Source organism: Urocampus carinirostris, chromosome 6 (assembly GCF_059441175.1).
Source record: "Urocampus carinirostris isolate Australia breed hairy pipefish chromosome 6, RoL_Ucar_1.0, whole genome shotgun sequence".
NCBI lineage: Eukaryota > Metazoa > Chordata > Actinopteri > Syngnathiformes > Syngnathidae > Urocampus > Urocampus carinirostris.
The window spans coordinates 765,914-784,211 of NC_142354.1; the positions used below are offsets into that span (position 1 = coordinate 765,914).

Sequence of the window (18,298 nt, forward strand, 5' to 3'; positions counted from 1 at the left end):
TTAAATACATCATGTGTATTGGTGGGATAAAAAATAATGATAACGACACTTAATCAATAATAATGATTAACAATTTACTTTTATTATTTTTAAATGTCTACTATATAAAATATACAGGCGACAAGGTGACTGAGTGGTTTGCGTGTCAGCCCCAGAGGTGGAGGCTTGTGTTTGTCCTTTAGAAGAAACCAAATAATTATCCAGTTTCAATCATTTTATAAAAATTGCCAGGGAGCCACTAGGGGGCACGACAAAGAGCCGCACGCTGCTTCATAGCCGCTGGTTGCTGACCTCTGCACTAATCCTTGTGCTACCAGGCAAAGATTAAACGGGACAGGATCTGTGCAACTCCACCCTATAAGCAGGCCAACCATCCTGCCCAGCTCAGAAATGCATACTTTGAGCAAGGAGTAATGTCACTTTTTGAATAAAGTTGAAATCGCTTTCATTTCATCGGTGGACAATGTTAAAAGATTGTGGGCCCTCAACTCAGGCAATCCTGCAAAAAAAAAAAAAAAAAAACAACACATAATACACAGAAGAAAAAAATGAACTATTCACCCTTGCCTGTAAAATACTATACATAGCCATAATTATTTAGTATATTATTAGCACTCAATACTACAACTCAAACAGCATTTTATTTATATCTGTACATTCAAGGAAACTGTGCGGGTCAGATGTATCGACATTTCGTTCTGTATACACGTGTACTAGAATGACAATAAAGTAGATCTGAACCTGAATCTGAATCTGCATGCGCCGTAACGCTGCCTTCCTTGACGAACGGCAAGGTGTACCCTAATGCACAGCACTGAAATGAACGTTTGAGTCGGAACAAATATCAATCACGACGATAGAAGAATAAAGCCACCACTTTTACCATGGTAATTTGTTCCTGTGCAGTGGCCTGTGCGAAACGGCAAGGTTGTAGCCTTATTTGGCATTTTATCGTACCCCTTTTGATGAAGACTGAAGATAGCGATGTTTGTCTGCAATATAATGGAAGAGCAGCCCTCATAGGTATTCCAGCATTTGGAGCAAGCATTTTTAACAAGGTATGTTTTTCCGGGCAATTTTATGTTATGTAGGCCAAAGACGCTCAATGTAGCTAGTGCTGACTAGCTAACATTATGTGTCTTACTGTTGCCATTTCTCACTATGTGAACAAGCTGCAATTAACCAGCGAATCAAAACAGTAATCTTCCAAATATCAAATGTATTGAAAACTTTTATTTAGACTATTTTAAAGCCTATTACTTCGAAATGAACGTTTAGAAGATAAGACGTCATTTTGCCAAAGTAATTACTTTCAACATGCTCAAAAGTAATTTCTATACAAGGTGCAAATGCCCTGAGAAGTTGTTTTAGTGATGTTTGTGTGAGGGGTGGCATTTCACGCCAGAGGTGCATTTTTCGGCACAACAAAGCACAGCATTGAGTACAAGCTATGAAGAACCTGTAAGCATCCAGACTTTTATACGCTTTTAGATCCGCACCGGTGTATTGGGATACTCCATTTACAATATAGTGGTACAGATGGTGTGGACTTAAGTTAGGCAAAACGGCGATTCAGTTAGATGTGCAAATATGTCGGGAGGAAGAAGGTATGGGTCAGTAGCTAGTCCTACTAGTCTCAGTTTCTCTAAATACAGTAGCGCTCTCTGTGTTTTACAACATGGTGAGCCACCTCATCCGACAGCTGCATAATATTCATTTGACTAGTCGTTGCCAATGTTATTGAATAGAATAGCTTTTTTGTTGTTGTAGTCTACCGTTTACTGGCCTCACCCACTGTCTACTTAGGCTTACTGCTGTCCGTCAAGGTGTCATCACGTGGTTATGTCATGTGTGTGCAAAGGGTCAATAGGTACATGTCTTACCTTGTGTCTCGTTAAGATGAATGACATTTGCTTTTAATTCTTTGTGAAGGTCATTTAACTCCTTGTCGAGCTGTTCTTGGTCTAAACAGTCAGAGTCAAGGTCAAAGTCAGCTTTAATGTCAATTCTGCAGCAAAAACAAGATAATTTAAATAACGATTCTCTCAGCTCTCGGTGTTGAGAAAATAAACACAAAAACACTGTGCCAGGACACACTACACTAAGACACACATGTAGACAATATAACAGATAAATAGACAAAAAGTTCTGAGTTGTGTGACACAAATATCGATCCAAAGAAAAATTTACATTTTAAACGTGGAACAGTTTCCTAAATAATTGGACGAGCAGAAATATTCACCTTTCAAAATCATGTCTTCTGCCTTGGATTTGGAGAATTTGATAAACATATTTGCAAAGCAAACCTTCACCTTTTCTGCATGAAACAGGGAGAGGATAATAATTCAATTGCACATGGAGTAACCTTTTAAGGCAGTGATTCTCAACTGGTAGGTCAAGACTCAAAATGGATTACGGGACTTTTCTTTGGACACATACTGCTTAAAAGAAAAAAAGGAGGTTCAATTACACCCCATAACAGTAAATGATGATAATGCTCATTATTCTACCTTTTCGGTTTGAGAGGGACCACATCTCATTTTATTGTGATTTTGTTGGTATTATTTCTTTCAATTTTTTCTTAAAGCTCGCCATGCAATGACTGCAGTGCGGGTAAACGGGTTAAAGCTTTTATTTGGCTTCTCAGGGTTGTGAATGTTTTTTTTTTGTACTGTGCATAAGTAACTAACAGATGAAGAGCAATCAGACACCATACAGTTGAACAATGATCTTTGACCCTAAATCTAGGCTTAAAAGGCTTTTATTCAATAGCTTATGAATGATGTTGAGGAAACTGTCACCTAAATTTCATGTTTATGATGATGTCTGTTTATTTTCAGTACAGCCCTTTGAATTATTATGATTAAGGGCTGTACAAATAAATATGACTTAAAGGGAAGGAAAAGAAAACAGTGAAATGACGATCTGGCATGATTTTTTTTCACGATTTATTTGTGTGATATAGCTGTAAAAAAAGTATTTGAACACCTGAGAAAATTAATGTTAATATTCGGTACAGTAGCCTTTGTTTGCTATTACAGAGGTCAAATGGTACTACGGACAGACTGAAGAGATCTTTTCTTCCTCATGCCATGAGGCTCTTTAACTCCACCCGGCAGAGTAAAGGCCCACATTAAAACACACCACCTACATTGGATATTACCGAATCTTACTGCAATATGTATTCTGTGTAGCACTATTTAGTTACTCTATATAACACGCTACAGTGGGCATTTGCACGTCACACTGGGTATTTGTATATTGTATTCTTTTGGCTTTATTATTGTACTGTTCTCAGCTCAGGGATGCTGCTGGAAATGTGAATTTCCTTTCGGGGATGAATAAAGTATCTATCTATCTATCTAAATTTTTCCTGTAGTCCTTCACCAGGTTTGGACACACTGCAGGAGGGATCTCGGCCCACTCCTCCACACAGATCTTCTCAAGATCAGTCAAGTTTCTGGGCTGTCGCTGAAAAACACGGAGTTTGGCCTCCCTCCAAAGATCTTTGATTGGGTTCAGGTCTGGAGATGGGTTGGGCCATGCTAGAACCTTGATATGGTTCTTACAGAGCCACTCCTTGGTTTCCTAGCTGTGTGCTTTGGGTGGTTGTCGTGTTGGAAGACCCAGCCATGACCCATCTTAATGCTTAGACTCCAAAATCTCACAATACACGGCCCCAGTCATCCTCTCTTTAATGTAGTGCAGTATTCCATGTGCAGGAAAAACACCCCCAGAGCATGATCCTACAATCCCCATGTTGGTGCTCTTCGGATTGTACTCTTAATTCTTCTTCTTCCAAACAGGCTTAGTGGAATTATGACCAAAAAGTTCCATTTTGGTCTCACCTGACCACAAAGCTTTCTCCCATGACTCCTCTGTATCATTCAAATGGTCATATGCAAACTTTAGATGTGGCTTGACATGTGCTGGTTTAAGCAGGGGAAACTTTCGTGCCAAGCATGATTTCAAATCATGACGTCTTGGTGTATTACCTACAGTAACCTTGGAAACAGTGGTCCCAGCTCTTTTCAGGTCATTGACCAACCCCTATCATGTTGTTCCGGGCTGATTCCTCACCTCTTAGAATCATAGAGACCCCACGAATCAATATCTTGCATGGGGCTCCACTCCAATTGAGATTGACCGTCATGTTTAGCTTCTTCCATCTTGTAATGATTGCTCCAACAGTGGACCTTTTTTTACCAGGCTGCTTGGCAATTGCTCCGTAGCACCTTCCAGCCTTGTGGAGGTATACAATTTTGTCTCTGATGTCCTTGGACAGTTCTTTGGTCTTCGCCATGTTAAAAATTAGTTTTACTGATTGTATGGGGTGGACAGGTGTCTTTATGCTGCTAACGACCTCAAATACGTGCATCTAATTCAGGATAATATATGGAGTGCAGGTGGACTTCTAATGGGCGGACTAACAGGTGTTTCAGGGTCAGAGTGTTAGATGATACGCAGGTGTTCAAATACTTATTTGCAGATGTATAGCACAAATACATCCATAAAAAAACATGCATTTTGTTTTCTGGATTTTTCTTTTTAGTTTACAGACGCTTCCCTACTTAGGAACGAGGGCTGTGTGTGCATGTATGTGTGTTGGGTGGGTGTGACTGTGTGCGCGACAGTGATTGACAGCATACACCAGCCAACAGCTGGGCGGGCGTACGAGGCAATGGGTCCACCAAAAAGAAACTGCGTACAATTGGTCTGAGTACAGACGCTGTCCTACTTACCAACAAGATAGGTTCTGGACGGTTGTTCGAAAGTTGAATTTGTTCGTTAGTGGCTTCAGTGCTATATTTTGTATGTTTAAGGTTTTTATAAGTATATTTAAGGCTTGTATACGTAACCTGTAATATTTTGTATTAAAAAAATAAACATTTTATAAAACAATATGCTCAATAAAGATAAACAAAGTTGATTTTAACTTACTTTTGGAAGATGAGCTTCAAGAGTTCCTCCCCCATGGTAGAGAGTGGACGAAAAAAAGCGATCCAACCATTTTCTCAACTGCATCAAGCTTTCTTATTCCACTTTAATTTAAAAATAAACGTCTCAACTTTCTTTACACCAACCATATTGAATGGATGCGCAAGATATTAAGGCTAATGGTCGTAAGAAGGGGAGCGTCTGTATCCCTCTTACAGTGGACATGCACCTACGAGGAAAATTTCAGACCCCTCCATGATTTCTGAGTGGGAGAAATAGCAAATTAGCAGGGTGTTCTAATATTTATTTACTTCATTGTAAATTATTCAGAATTATATTGGCTAACAGATAGGTCAATCAGTTGAATCACTATTGGCTAAAGTTATCTGAAGGTAAAGCAGGGGTTGGCTTTTTTTTAGAAATGCAGGCTCGTATAGGCTAATACAGGCTGTGGACCTAAACACAAACCAACAGTTGTCCAAAAAAGATGTCAATCAGAAGTTTGAAGGCTAACAGCTTATAGAAAATAATTGCATGAGTCTGTTAATTTGTAAATAGGGAGTATGTGGCTAAACAGACAGCTAGCAACAAGCAACGTCCATCGATGCAGAGATGCTTTTCTGCAGATTTTTCAAATCTGTCGTCATTATACTAGTTTGGTTCAGAGTACCCTAAATTGCATACTATAGAGTGCACATGATTGTAAGCCGCACCCAGTACATTTAAAAAATAAAAATAAAAAAATAAAACATTTGGTACATACATAAGCCGCACCTGACTATAAGCCACATGTTTGTTTTGCTTTTATTGGATTTTTATTGGATTTTCCAGGGTGAACAAATGCTTGAATTTAATTTAAAAGCTGACTATCTACTGTTTGCAAAATAAGACATACTTCAAACATATTGTGTTGTGTGGGTTTGGGAGACTTCAGAGGAATACAACACTTATTAGTCATGTTAGTTGTGTTGAAATTCTAATTTATTTACTGTGAAAGGTTTAAGAGCACTATTAAATTTTTATTTGAATTTATAACAAATATTCTTTGTGTCTTTTTGCATTATTAAAAAATGTTCATGCCAATTTTTAAGCTTTGACAGCAAATAAATAGCAGTCTCAAATGTAGGTTATCGGCCTCCTCTTAATATTAATAGTATCGCTATCGGCCCTGAAAAGCCCATATTGGTTGATCGAAGTGTTTATGAGGTGGGCGTGACTGCATGTGCAAATGTAGGCTGGTGTATGCTATCAGTCAAACACTTAGGTCAATGTCTCCAAACCAAAACACACTGGGAAGCATAGCAACCGCTAGCCTTTAGAATACTGTTATATTGGAAAGAAATCATTAAATTTGACTCGTCAGAAGAGCGCAAAGAAATGCGGATCCGGTGCTCTGGATTATTATCGGGTTGGTTTAGCCACTTAGGTGGCGTCTAGGAGAAGGCAACAGCTATGCGGCATATTGCTACAGCTAAGCTGACAACACTAAAAAGCTGCCCCTGCAGAGACTGTATTTCGCCCACGCCAGGTCCATTACCCATGAAACAGATGACATGCTTAACTAGTTGTCGTTGGTCCCAGTTAACCGCGAAAACCGAGGGATCCCTGTATATTAATCTTAGTTACCTACATAGTTAAATAATTGTCAATGTTTAGGTACACACTTTATTAATATTTTAAATTTCTTTTAGTTAGTTCCTATATTAAACCATTTTTAGGGGGTCGCTTATGTACGATGTGGGCTTTTTTTGGAGGTCCTTTGCTGGTCATTTTGTATTTTGAAAAAAAGGTGAATATATTCTACCATCTCTGCCTTAAACTGCACAATCCTTTATCTGGATTAATTTGAGAAATTGAATTTTTTTTCTTTTCATTAGGAATGGTGGGTCCTAAAGTCAGACCAGTTGAGAAGCAGTGATTTAAAGTATACAGGAATCACTTACCTGAACATGACCCGTTCTTCAGTGCGTTCAATGCTTGTCGGTTCCTATTTCTCTTCATGTCCAAGTCAATTATCTAAGATAAACACACATAAGAGATTTCTGTATGATCAAAAATTGACCAAGAAAAAATATTTGAAGCCAGTGCGTAATAGGGCTGCACGATTAACCAAAATCTAAATCGTGACGTAACAGCAAAACACTACGGTTTTCTCAAGGATTCATAGTTCAAAATTGTTATTTGAGTGATGGAGTGTTTGGTCAACAAGAATTGTCACATTTCATGGTTTAACAGCGCCGGCCAATCGGAATCAGGTTTGAATGCCTCGCCTCTATTGGTTGGTGCCAAAGTTTGCAAGATGTGTGTGCACGACTCTGATAGGCTAGTGTAAGTTGCCAGTGAGTCAAACAATCCTTAGACAAAAAGCCACCAAAATAAAAGCCACCGCTCGTAGTGTTAGTGGCTTGTTAAATTTTAAATAAATTCATTAATTAAATTGGACTCTGCGGAAATTCAGAAAAACGCAATATCTGATCACCAGCGGGTGCTGCCTAAACTTTTATCGCCTTACTGAGATACAAAGATGGATGTCACTTACCGTAAATTCCAGACTATAGAGCGCACCTTATTACAAGCCGCACCCACCACATTATAAGCGGAAAACCGATTTTGTACTTACACAAGCTGCACCTGTATATAAGCCGCATGCGCCCATATTAAAACATGTAACACAATCACAAAATTAGCCCAAACCCGGCATTGAGTCCCGCGATTGTAACTGGATATAAAGTACACAGTCCAAAAACCACAGCCGGCAAAGTGAACAGAAAATGATACCGGTGCTTAAAGTTTGATGCAGACCTGCAGAGTCCGAGTACCCGTTGAAACTATCCAAGGAAAAAAAGTCTATATTTCCAAAGGTAAAGGTGGGAAAAATATATATCCGCTATTGTCCGCCGCGACAACAGGTCTCACTCACCTTTACCCCACTTCCCGTCAGCCCGCGTTTGCTCCGCCCCTCTTTTTTAATTCGCAAAACATATCAGAATAAGTGTCTCAAATAAATACATTACAAAAATATACAGGTGTAAATACATATTATACATCGGTTACACATATTTACAAAGAAAGACGGTACACCGAGAGAGTTTTCAAAGCTTTAATTATAATATTATAACTTTCATCCCAAACCATGCCTGTGAAAGGTAGCAATACGCTACTAGCAACACGCTCGCAACACAGTAAAGGGCCTGTTAAATAAAACATAACGTACTTGTTGAAACCACGGTAAACCGTCCCAATCTTCCTCCTTATTACTGACGTCATCAAAGTCTTCTCCCCCAGTATGGGAAAGAGGCTTTGTCATATAGACGTCGTCCCACGCTCCCTTATTCAAAAGCACGCTAGCAACACGCTCGTAAAGTGAAGTTTACGTACAGTAGCTCTGTTTCCTTCTTTATCGGACTGCTCGTTTGCTTTTAGCTTGAAAGCTACGTCATGTGCCTTTCTTTTTGCAATTTGCATGATGAGGATAAGTCCATGCTAATTTAATTTGTGCACAAGCTAAGAGGTTACTGTCATCCTCGGCGCATAAATTCCACCGGTCTAAATCTTACCTTTTGTACTCAAGCGCCGCTGGCGGCTGTTAGAAAAATTACATAAACTGGCCGCATCACTGAATAAGCCGCAGGGTCGAAGGTTTGGAAAAAAAGTAGCGGCTTATAGTCCAGAATTTACGGTAATTTTTTTGCGCCTAACCCAGAAAACACTGAAATGTTGATTGTTGGTCCAGCTCATTGCTATTTGTTCTCAAACACTGCCCTGAACCTCGACAAATGTAATATCACCCAAAGTGACACGGTCAAAAATCTAGGTGTTATATTTGATCCTAATCTGTCATTTCAGTTACATGTGAAAATTACTACTAGCTTTCTTCCACCGCCGTTATATTGAAGATACGTCCGATGCAGTCTCAATCAGATGCAGGGGTTATAATTCATGCGTTTATTACTTCTCGGCTAGATTACTGTAATGTATTGCTTTGTGGTCTCACGTTGACTAGCATCAAAAGTTTGCAGCTGGTTCAAAATGCGTTAGCGAGACTTTTGACTAAGACAAAAAAGGTCGAGCATATTACTCCTATATTGGCTAACTTGCACTGGCTCCTAGTCTGCTTAAGATGTGACTTTAAGGTTCTAACATACAAATTTTTGCATGGACCTGCACCCTCTCTCTCGGATTTGGTTTACCCCCTATATTACTCCGCTTGAATAAATGCCGGTCTACTTATGACTCCAAGAGCCAAGAAGAAGTCTGTAGGCTTGAGCGCGTTCTCCATCCTGGCCCCGGTGCTGTGGAATGATCTGCCTCCGGAGATAAGATCTGAAACCTTAAGTAGAAGTTTTTTAATCAAGACTTAAGGCCCACTCCTATTCAATAGCTCATGATTGATGCCCACCTCATACTTTTATTTTCCTGTCTTTTTCAGACTGCTGGCCGGTGATGGTTTGAGATGAGTCAGCGGACCAGCATCTTGACCTGAAGAAGCATGTCAACGCCTACATCGACCAGCCAGCAGAGATGAGAAGCTGCGTCACTGCTGTTATGGACTTTTTGGACTATTTTACAGGCTTGAGGCGTCGTTGCTGCCATGCACTTTCTGGACAAATTTCAACATATTACCTTTATTGCTTTATTGATGTTCACTATGTTTTGTGTACTGTTACCCAATGATAAATCTATTGCACCCTGGTCATCCTGGAATTTCCACTTGTGAGTTTTTCCTTGCGCGCATGTTGGTTTAAGATCATGCGACGGTGTAATTGTAAATCCTGTGCAGTACTTTGAGACATCTTGTGATTAAGGCTATACAAATGAATGTGACTTGACTTGACTACCGCGTCCGGGAATTGACTGAGGTGGTGTCAGAAAGGAAAGCTAACAGCTAGGCTAACAACTCTTAAGCCACCACTGGCAAACTCGGCTAGTCACGAATTCCTGATACATTAACCAAGACGAGTTGGAGCTACCACTCGTGGAAAACCGCTACATTTGTGACTCTTGTATTTTAATCATCACAAAGACTGCAGAAGTCGCAGTTACCCAATGCTAGCGTGTAGCTAACTGCTCTCTAAATAGCTTTCTTACACTGAAAGGAGTAGCCCTCCAAGTTCATTTTCCTTTTGTATGATGACAATAAAGACTATTTTACTGCAATTCTGTTTTTATTTGAAGATCTATTGTTATTTTGTTACAGTTGTATACTCTCAATCTCTAAGGACATCATTTCGAGGTAAGTTTACATGTCACTAAGTTTAAGTTCTCCCCAAAACAAAACAAGCACAGGAACGCCCTTTTATTGCAAAATTAAAAAAAAAAAAAATCACATCGAAATAGCAATACAGGTCTGAAAAATCACAATTAGTTTTTTTTTCCCCAAATTTGTGCAGCCTTACTGTGTACTATGTGTTAGTTTATTAAAAAGTGTCACTGAATATGTAATCATAATTACCGTATTTTCCGCACTATAAGGGGCACCTAAAAGCCTTTATTTTTTTCAAAAGCTGATTGGCTAAAAAGGTGAATGTGAATCACACGTTGGGTTGACGGCATAGAGAAAGAATTTTTTCTATTCTGTATTTGTAAATATTTTATTTGCCTGGATTTACTACACTCACGGATATAAGAGGACTGTGGTTGCACATTATTATTGAACACAACGACTTCGGTGAGCTATATATTTTCCCTGTATCTGAATGTTTCTGTTATAAGCGGTGCAGATAATGGATGGAATGGAGTGTCTATTTTTAAATTAAACTCAATTAGAAAATAGATACTAAGGAATGGTTGGCATTTCTTGAATCCCAAGACTTTAACCTTCCGAATGATATTTGGAACGATGCAGTTGAACTATGCATTTGAGTGACATCGTACGGACACCGCATCCGCACGTCTTCTCGACACGTATTTGCTTCTTTGCAAGCTTTCGGAATGTTAAGGGGGTAATAAGTTTGACTGAACTATCTGACTGTTTTGTCGACGTTCCCATTGTAGCGCCTTATAATCCGGTGCGTCTTATGTATGTCAAATATAGGACCAAAAACTATTTTTTCTGGGTGCGCCCTATAACCCGGTGCGCCTTATAGTGCGGAAAATACGGCATATCAGATTTCCAGCAATATTAGTTTTATCATTTAACCATCTCATCATTACTTTGGTAATCATACTATTAATTTAGTTGTTATAAATGCACCTTATGCTTATCCACATATTTGAATTAAGTATTTATTGTCTATATTCATTTGATGTTTCAATGTGTCCCTTCATTTGGTACTTTACCAGTAATGTTTTCAAGTGCCCTTGATTCTGCTAAACTTTATCAGAACACCTGCAAAATACGGTTGTATCCAGTCTGAACAAAGGTTTCTTGTAAAGATGTCTCTCCCCTGTCCTATAAGTGGAAAATTTTCATTTTGCATTTTGTCCAACCCGCACCTTTTTTCCTGTAAGACAGGGGCGAGACTCTCCTAATTAACCGGCCCAGGGTATGCTCCGTTTTGTTTTATTTTGTAACTTTGTAATGAAAGTCCTCCACTTAACTGCTCTCTTCAGCTCTTCATTTCCTTCGTCCAAATACTTGGTCTGGTCTGGAGTTGAAAATGCGGCAAGACACTGGATTTTTTATGTCAGGCATGTCCAAAGTCTGGTCTAAGGGCCAGTTACAGCCAATGATCAAATTTTTACTAGCCTGTGGCCTTTGTCATAAAATTAATAATTTGTGGCCCACCAGCATTGTTGATCACAGTACAAAATATATGTGTAAAAAACAAAACACATCCCCATTTCATCAGATGATTGCAGTAACCCTTTGGCCACCTCGCTATCTGTGAGAATTTTAGCCTGCCCCATTTCAGACCTGGCGACTGTATATATATATATATATATATATATATATATATATATATATATATAAAAAAAAAAAAAAAAGGAAAAAAGCTGACAGTGAGGGCCGTGCTGTAAAAAGGTATAGCAACTGGTAATTGTTTCAACGACAGAGCAGCACTTTTTCGCGACACTCTACGAGTCAAATGAAAATGCTTCAAGGACCACCTATGAGGTCGCAACGCTGATTACCAACCACCGCAAACCTTTCACGGAGGGTAGATTCATTAAAGAGTATTCAAAGAATACCAGGCTGAATATCCGGCCCTAGCAATTTACAGCTTACCAAATCTGGCCCGCTTTCTCAAAGGTTTTGACGCACCTGGTTTACACCGACGTGTCACCACTAGATATGACTGTATAATACATTTAAGCCCAAGTTGTGCATTACAAGAACACATAACATGGTAAACAGGGTTTATACACCCTTTTCATGCCCAAATTCAAGTACTATTCAAGCACTTTAAGGCCAATTTTTCCAGTATGTTAAGTGAAAGAAATCCAACATCGATCAAAAGAACGTTTCTTTTAAGTTGACATTGATGACTCAAATAAAGTTGCTACCATGCTGTTAGTACATACTGTGAGCTATTTTGAGCTATACCCATCCATGATCTACGATCTTTTTGTATCAATAGGCTGCTATAAACTGGCATGAATTCTGACGTTCTACTTCAACAATGGACACAGAGCTTGGCTACGTCACACTTGTTTACAAACTAGCCACATTTCGACTATTTTTAATTATATTGATTGCTCGGAAGCAGAGTTCATTCAATCTTTAAATCTCAAGGACTGCTGATCTTTTGCTTTCTGTTTTACTTATTTTCATATATTTTTGGGGTTTCTAAATTGGTTAAAATACAATTATAAACAATTTGTTTATAATTTATTTATAGCACTGAGGAGTAAATATGTTTAATTTTTATTTTATTTGTTTGCGTTTTAAGGGATTTTGTGTTGTTGTTCGACTTAAAATCTATTCAGTGTTTTGCATCTTCCTATTTTTTGTATTTTAATTCATACTGTATTGTATGTCTTTTTCAGGGATCCCCGTGAACATATGAAATGAGTAATTACTAAATAATTTGGTGCATGTGTTATTTTTATTGATAATATATCATGAAATTTTTTTAATTTTTTTTTGAGGAGCCGTTTGGAGCTGGAAGAGTGTGTTTTCTAGTTTGAGCGGTCCTCTTTGGTGCGATGACATTTCACATAACGACGACGTAATGGCAAGCTACCAGATCATGCGTGTCGAAATAATTTTTATTTTTTTCTTTCTTCTTAATGTATTGTGTGGTCAGTAGAGTTCGTCTGCCAAAAAACATGGCATTAGCAACAATTTCAAGCAATTAACCCAACATGCAAGCATTTTTCTTCCCTTGAAAACACAACAATAAAATTCAAGCATAACCCTAACCCTGGGTAACACATAAAATAATTTACAAGACCACTTCCACATCTTACAATACATGAGCACAAAAAGTCGCTTGGTAAATAATAGGACTAATTATTGCAAGATGAGTTGTACCTCCCTTTTAGTAGCTCCGAGCGCTGTAAAAGTTTAATACTCATCAAATATTTATTCAATTTCTAAAACCACACACACACCTGCCGCCAACTATGCGTACCCTTATCAGAAGCTCAATACGACAGAGTAAAATGGGAAGCGCAGCCTTGTGTGGCCATTATTTTTCACTAACAGAAAAGGACCATGCCAGGTGTCATTAGTGTGGTCCGCTAAAAATTCACCCTACAGAGAGCAACGTGCTGCAACCAAAAATGTTAACAGGTTACTGTTCCTTGACAAGAAGGATAATGTCAGGTGTCATTTGTCTGGTAAAGTGGTCCACTATTGTGGCAAATGCCCAAAAAAAGAAGAAAAAAAAATTCACTTGCAACGAGCTGCAACCAAAAATGTTAACAGGTTATTGTTCATGAATGAATAATATAAATATCCAGTGGGACCTCGCTACTTCACGGTTCGACGTTCGCGGGCCTAAAGAATAATAATAACAAAATAAAATAATTAAAAAATAATAATAAATATATATATGTATATATATATATATATATATATATATATATAATTTTTTTATTTTTTAAAAGCATTTTCAAAGGGGCGTCGCTACTTTGTGGTTCCACGTACGCGAGTTCAGAGCTTCGCAGGTCTAAAAAAAAATAATAATAGAATAAAATAATTAAAAAAAAATAATAATAATATATATATATATATATATATATATATATAAAAAATTTTTATTTTTTATTTTTTTTAAAGCATTTTTGAAGGGGCGTCGCTACTCCGCAGATTTTCACTTTTTGCGGGTGGTTTTGGTCCCCATTAACCGGGTCTAGAAAATAATAATAATTTTAAAAATAATAATAATAATAATAAATAAATAAAAATTAAGGAGCGCCGCAACTTCGCGGATTTTCACTTTCCGTGGGTAGTTTTGGTCCCCATTAACCGCGATAACCGAGGTCCCATAAATGGTAAAGGATAAATGGTATTTCCATTTCGATCTGTATTATATCAGTCTCATTACCATGTATTTATTTGTTTCGGACCCATGCTAAAATTCCCGGTATCACCCACACAAGCAGAGCCTATGCATTTTTTTAACGGCTCATGAGTCACAAGGGAGTTGGGTAAATGCAATTTGAGGAAAAAATAAACTCAAGAAGAAATCTTCAGGTTCCAGAGCGCTCTCCATTCGGGCCCCAGTGCTGTGGATTTCCCTTCCCAGGAATTTGATCTGCAACCTTAGTGGAACTGTTTAAATCTAGGCTTAAAACACACTTCTATTCTATAGAATTTGAATAACCTATATTTTATGTTGACAGTAACTGTGTATTATTTGTTAATGCAACATCCATTGCAGCCTGGTCTTCCTGGAAGGGGCAGTACCTCACGTGCAGTCCCTTCTCAAGGTTTCTTCATTTTCCTCATCTTGAGGTTTTGGAGTTTTTCCTTGCCCTAATGTAGATTTTAGATCAGGGGATGGTGTAATAATAGTCTGAGGTTTGCAATAATCTGTGGTCTGTGCAGCCCTTTGAGACTCTTTGTGATTAAGAGCTATACAAATGTAACGGGTGTAATAATAACTTTTATTTTATTGAAATTCCTGCTAAAATATGTGTATAGTTTTTGGTAAATGTCCTGCAATGCTGAGTCCAACAGTGCCATCTGCTGGTATGGGGTGGGGTTTGGTTTTGGCTTCTAACATGTGACCAGGAGGCGGGGTTTTGTCAGTTTAACCAGAGTACTACAAAGGTAAGACATATCTTTTGGTGCTCCACAAAATAAGTTAATTTTAAACATTATAACCCCAGCTGACAAATCTCTCACCATGCATAGTAATGTGATTGATATTGTCAAGCTGTTTTGATTTATTTTCGTTTTGTTTCTGTTTTACTAAATATTAATTCCCCTTGTAGAGATCAAAGAGATCAAACCCAGCAGAAAAAGCTAATGTTGTGACTCATCCATTTGCAGGTAAATTGTACCCATTTTTATACTCATTATTGTTTTTATTCCTATTTTTTCATATACATTAAAAAAGGATGATGTTGGTTAAAATTCAGAGTAAAGAAAAACATGTTGAATTCATTGTAAACGTTAAAAATCCACTATACGATCTCTTGTTAAAAGTATCTTGTTAAAATGCAAAGATTTATAAATGTATTGTGATATTCTAAAATGTATTTTCTGTAAAGTGAAAAGACAGCTCTTTGATATGCTTTGTTGTCAGTTTAACCAGAGTACTACAAAGAGATCAAAGAGATCAAACCCAGCAGAAAAAGCTAATGTTGTGACTCATCCATTTGCAGAACTGTAATAATAAAAACCTCATCATCCAGTCCAGCGTGAATGTGGATCTTTGGTGGGACACGTACAACGCGGTTACACAAATAAACATGACTTGATTTGAATGATTGTGACATTTGCAAGCAAGACGTATCAGATCAGTATCAATACTACCATGTATTTACTTAAAATTTCCAGTATCCCCCACCATACACATTTCTAAATAGCTCCTTGAGTGACAGGTTAGTCAGGTTAATGCGATTTTTGGGTGAAAAACATAACTTATAAGGGACAGTGTGTACTATTCAGTGCCTCCAAGTGGTACCTAAAACATTTAATTTAGTTTTTAAAAACATTGATTTGAATACTAGGATAAAATACCTGCGCTATTGTACCAATGATAATTTTTATGAGAAAAAAATTCATAGGTTGAGCAATTTAAATTTCTTTTACATAGTGGAATCAATACCTAGCAGTAGCCACCATGGTTGTCTTTTGTCTTGCAAATGAAAAACATTGCAACATAGCAGTGTAGCAGCAAAAGACAACAGTCTACAGGTCTACTATTACATACTGGGGTTTTAAAACTATAACTAATTAATGCAGATACGTATAAACAACAGAATATGAGGAACAGTGTACAGAAAAGGAGCCTAGTAATATAATGTATTAACATTATGAATATGATTGCCAGTAGTGAAATTTAATAATCGGGGTCGCATACAGTTAAGTTCTATTTCAGTAAAGTAGCATCAAACGACAGAAAAATAAGCAGGAAATCCAATGGTGGTGTTTTATTGCAATTACCTTATCAGCTGTAATGTGATTCAACAAAGTAGTATAGCAAATCGTCAATGGAATTTTTGTACCTGTTGTTTAGTCGTAAGGACGTCTTCAGCTGCCTCCTCAACATCTTGAAAATACTTCAAAACATGGTTAGAGTCGGAGTCCAGAGCGGTTTCCAAATTAATGGTCGACATATTTTATGTGACGCATAAAACTTAGTTAACAAAGGCTACAAACTCAGAAAACAAATTATTTAGGATGTCAATTGTCTGAGCAGGGGCTCGTTTTAAGTCTTCACTCCTCCGTTATCATCATTTGAGCACGACCTACTTTTACTGCATGTAATTGGCAAGCATGCACAGAATGGCATCCATTCCAGCTTGTGGAGCTAAAGCAGCTTCTTCTTCGAGTTTAACAGCGGTTGGCATCTATAGCTTTGGTGCATTACCGCTCCCTATCTTTTTTTAGAGAAGCGGCTCTTTGGCTCCCAAGCAGCACTTCATATCGTTTTTCATCCATAAATGACCAATTGTTAGGTAACATTATGCACACAATGACTTTAAAATGTGAAAAGAAAAAAACAAAAGTACTAGAAATAAAAAAAAAGCAAAACAAAAACATAAAGGAATAAAAAATAGGTAAAAGAATTAGAAAAAAGAAACAAAAAAGCATGAAACAAATAAGAAAAAGCAAGAAAAATAAGTAAAGGCTAGGGAATAAAAAAGAGAGAAATAGAAAACTAAGAAATAAAAAAAGGAAATTAAAAAAAGGTAAAAAGCTAGGAAAAAGAAACAGACAAACTGTCAATCCATTCTCTCACCGCTCACCCTCAGTAGGGTCGCGGGGGTGCTGGAGCCCATCTCAGCTGGTCTCCGGCAGTGGGCAGGGGACACCCTGAACTGGTTGCCAGCCAGTAGCAGGGCACACAGAGACAGACAACTCACTTGCTCATTCATAAGAATGACAATACAAAGGAAATTATTATTGTTATTATTATACCTAGGGATAATTTCGACCGGCTAATTAACCTGACATGCATGTTTTTGGAATATGGGCGGAAACAAGAGTGCCCCGAGGAAACCCACGCAAGCACAGGAAGAACATGCAAACTCCACATAGGAAGGACAGAAGAACTAAAACAAAAAAAGGAAATGGAGAACAAAAAAAATATAAAGCAAGAAAAAAGGGAGGTAAAAAGATCGGAAAACAAAACAAAAAAATGAAAAAAAAACAATAATTAAAAAAAAAAAAAAGAAAAAGGAGGAAAATAATGGGAAAAATGCATTTGAAATACTTATGTCGGGTGACGCCAGTGGTTTGACCCGACTAGCCTAGGCTCACAGTAGGCACACCACTCAGTCTTTTTTTTAATCTTTATTGAAAAATAACACATACACACTTCCATACAAAAATCACATCGCAATGTTGGTAACATTATAACCAATTGTACAACGAAACAGAAATGAGCATAACTAAACATGCCAGGTGGGAAAACACCAGTTATATAAAAATACCAAAATGTTTACAAATATTAATATATTAAATGCCCTTATGGTTAGGGGAAAGCTTGATATACAAAATACATTATTTTATTTCACATTGAAAAGTGATGAAATAATTTTTAGTGCCTGTGAATTTACACTTATGAAAGTTAAATTTAGCTGAAATGATAGTAAGATGGGCAGCACTGCAGCTGGGTGCAGAAGTTCAGGGTTCAAGTCCAGCTACAGTAACCTCCATGTGTGGATTTTGCATGTTCTCCCCGTGCTTGCCTGGGTTTAGTCCGGGCACTCCAGTTCTCCCACATTCCAACAACATGTATATCAGGTTAATTGACCGGTCCAAATTGTCCCTAGGTGTGAATGAGCGAGTTGTCCG

The 18,298-nt window shown here is 37.8% G+C and overlaps 1 protein-coding gene across 1 annotated transcript; it reads right to left on the minus strand.

The window, feature by feature from the left end:
* Positions 1–60: 60 nt before the first annotated feature.
* Positions 61–16,853, minus strand: pdrg1 (p53 and DNA-damage regulated 1). The gene is made up of 5 exons (XM_088337388.1): positions 16,504–16,853; positions 6,882–6,954; positions 2,243–2,317; positions 1,884–1,964; positions 61–499 (listed from the first exon to the last, which is right to left on the minus strand). Exons 1-5 carry the CDS (start codon positions 16,612–16,614, stop codon positions 417–419), a joined length of 423 nt encoding a protein of 140 aa, XP_088193514.1. The 5' UTR covers positions 16,615–16,853; the 3' UTR covers positions 61–416.
* Between the last annotated feature and the right edge of the window lie 1,445 nt (positions 16,854–18,298).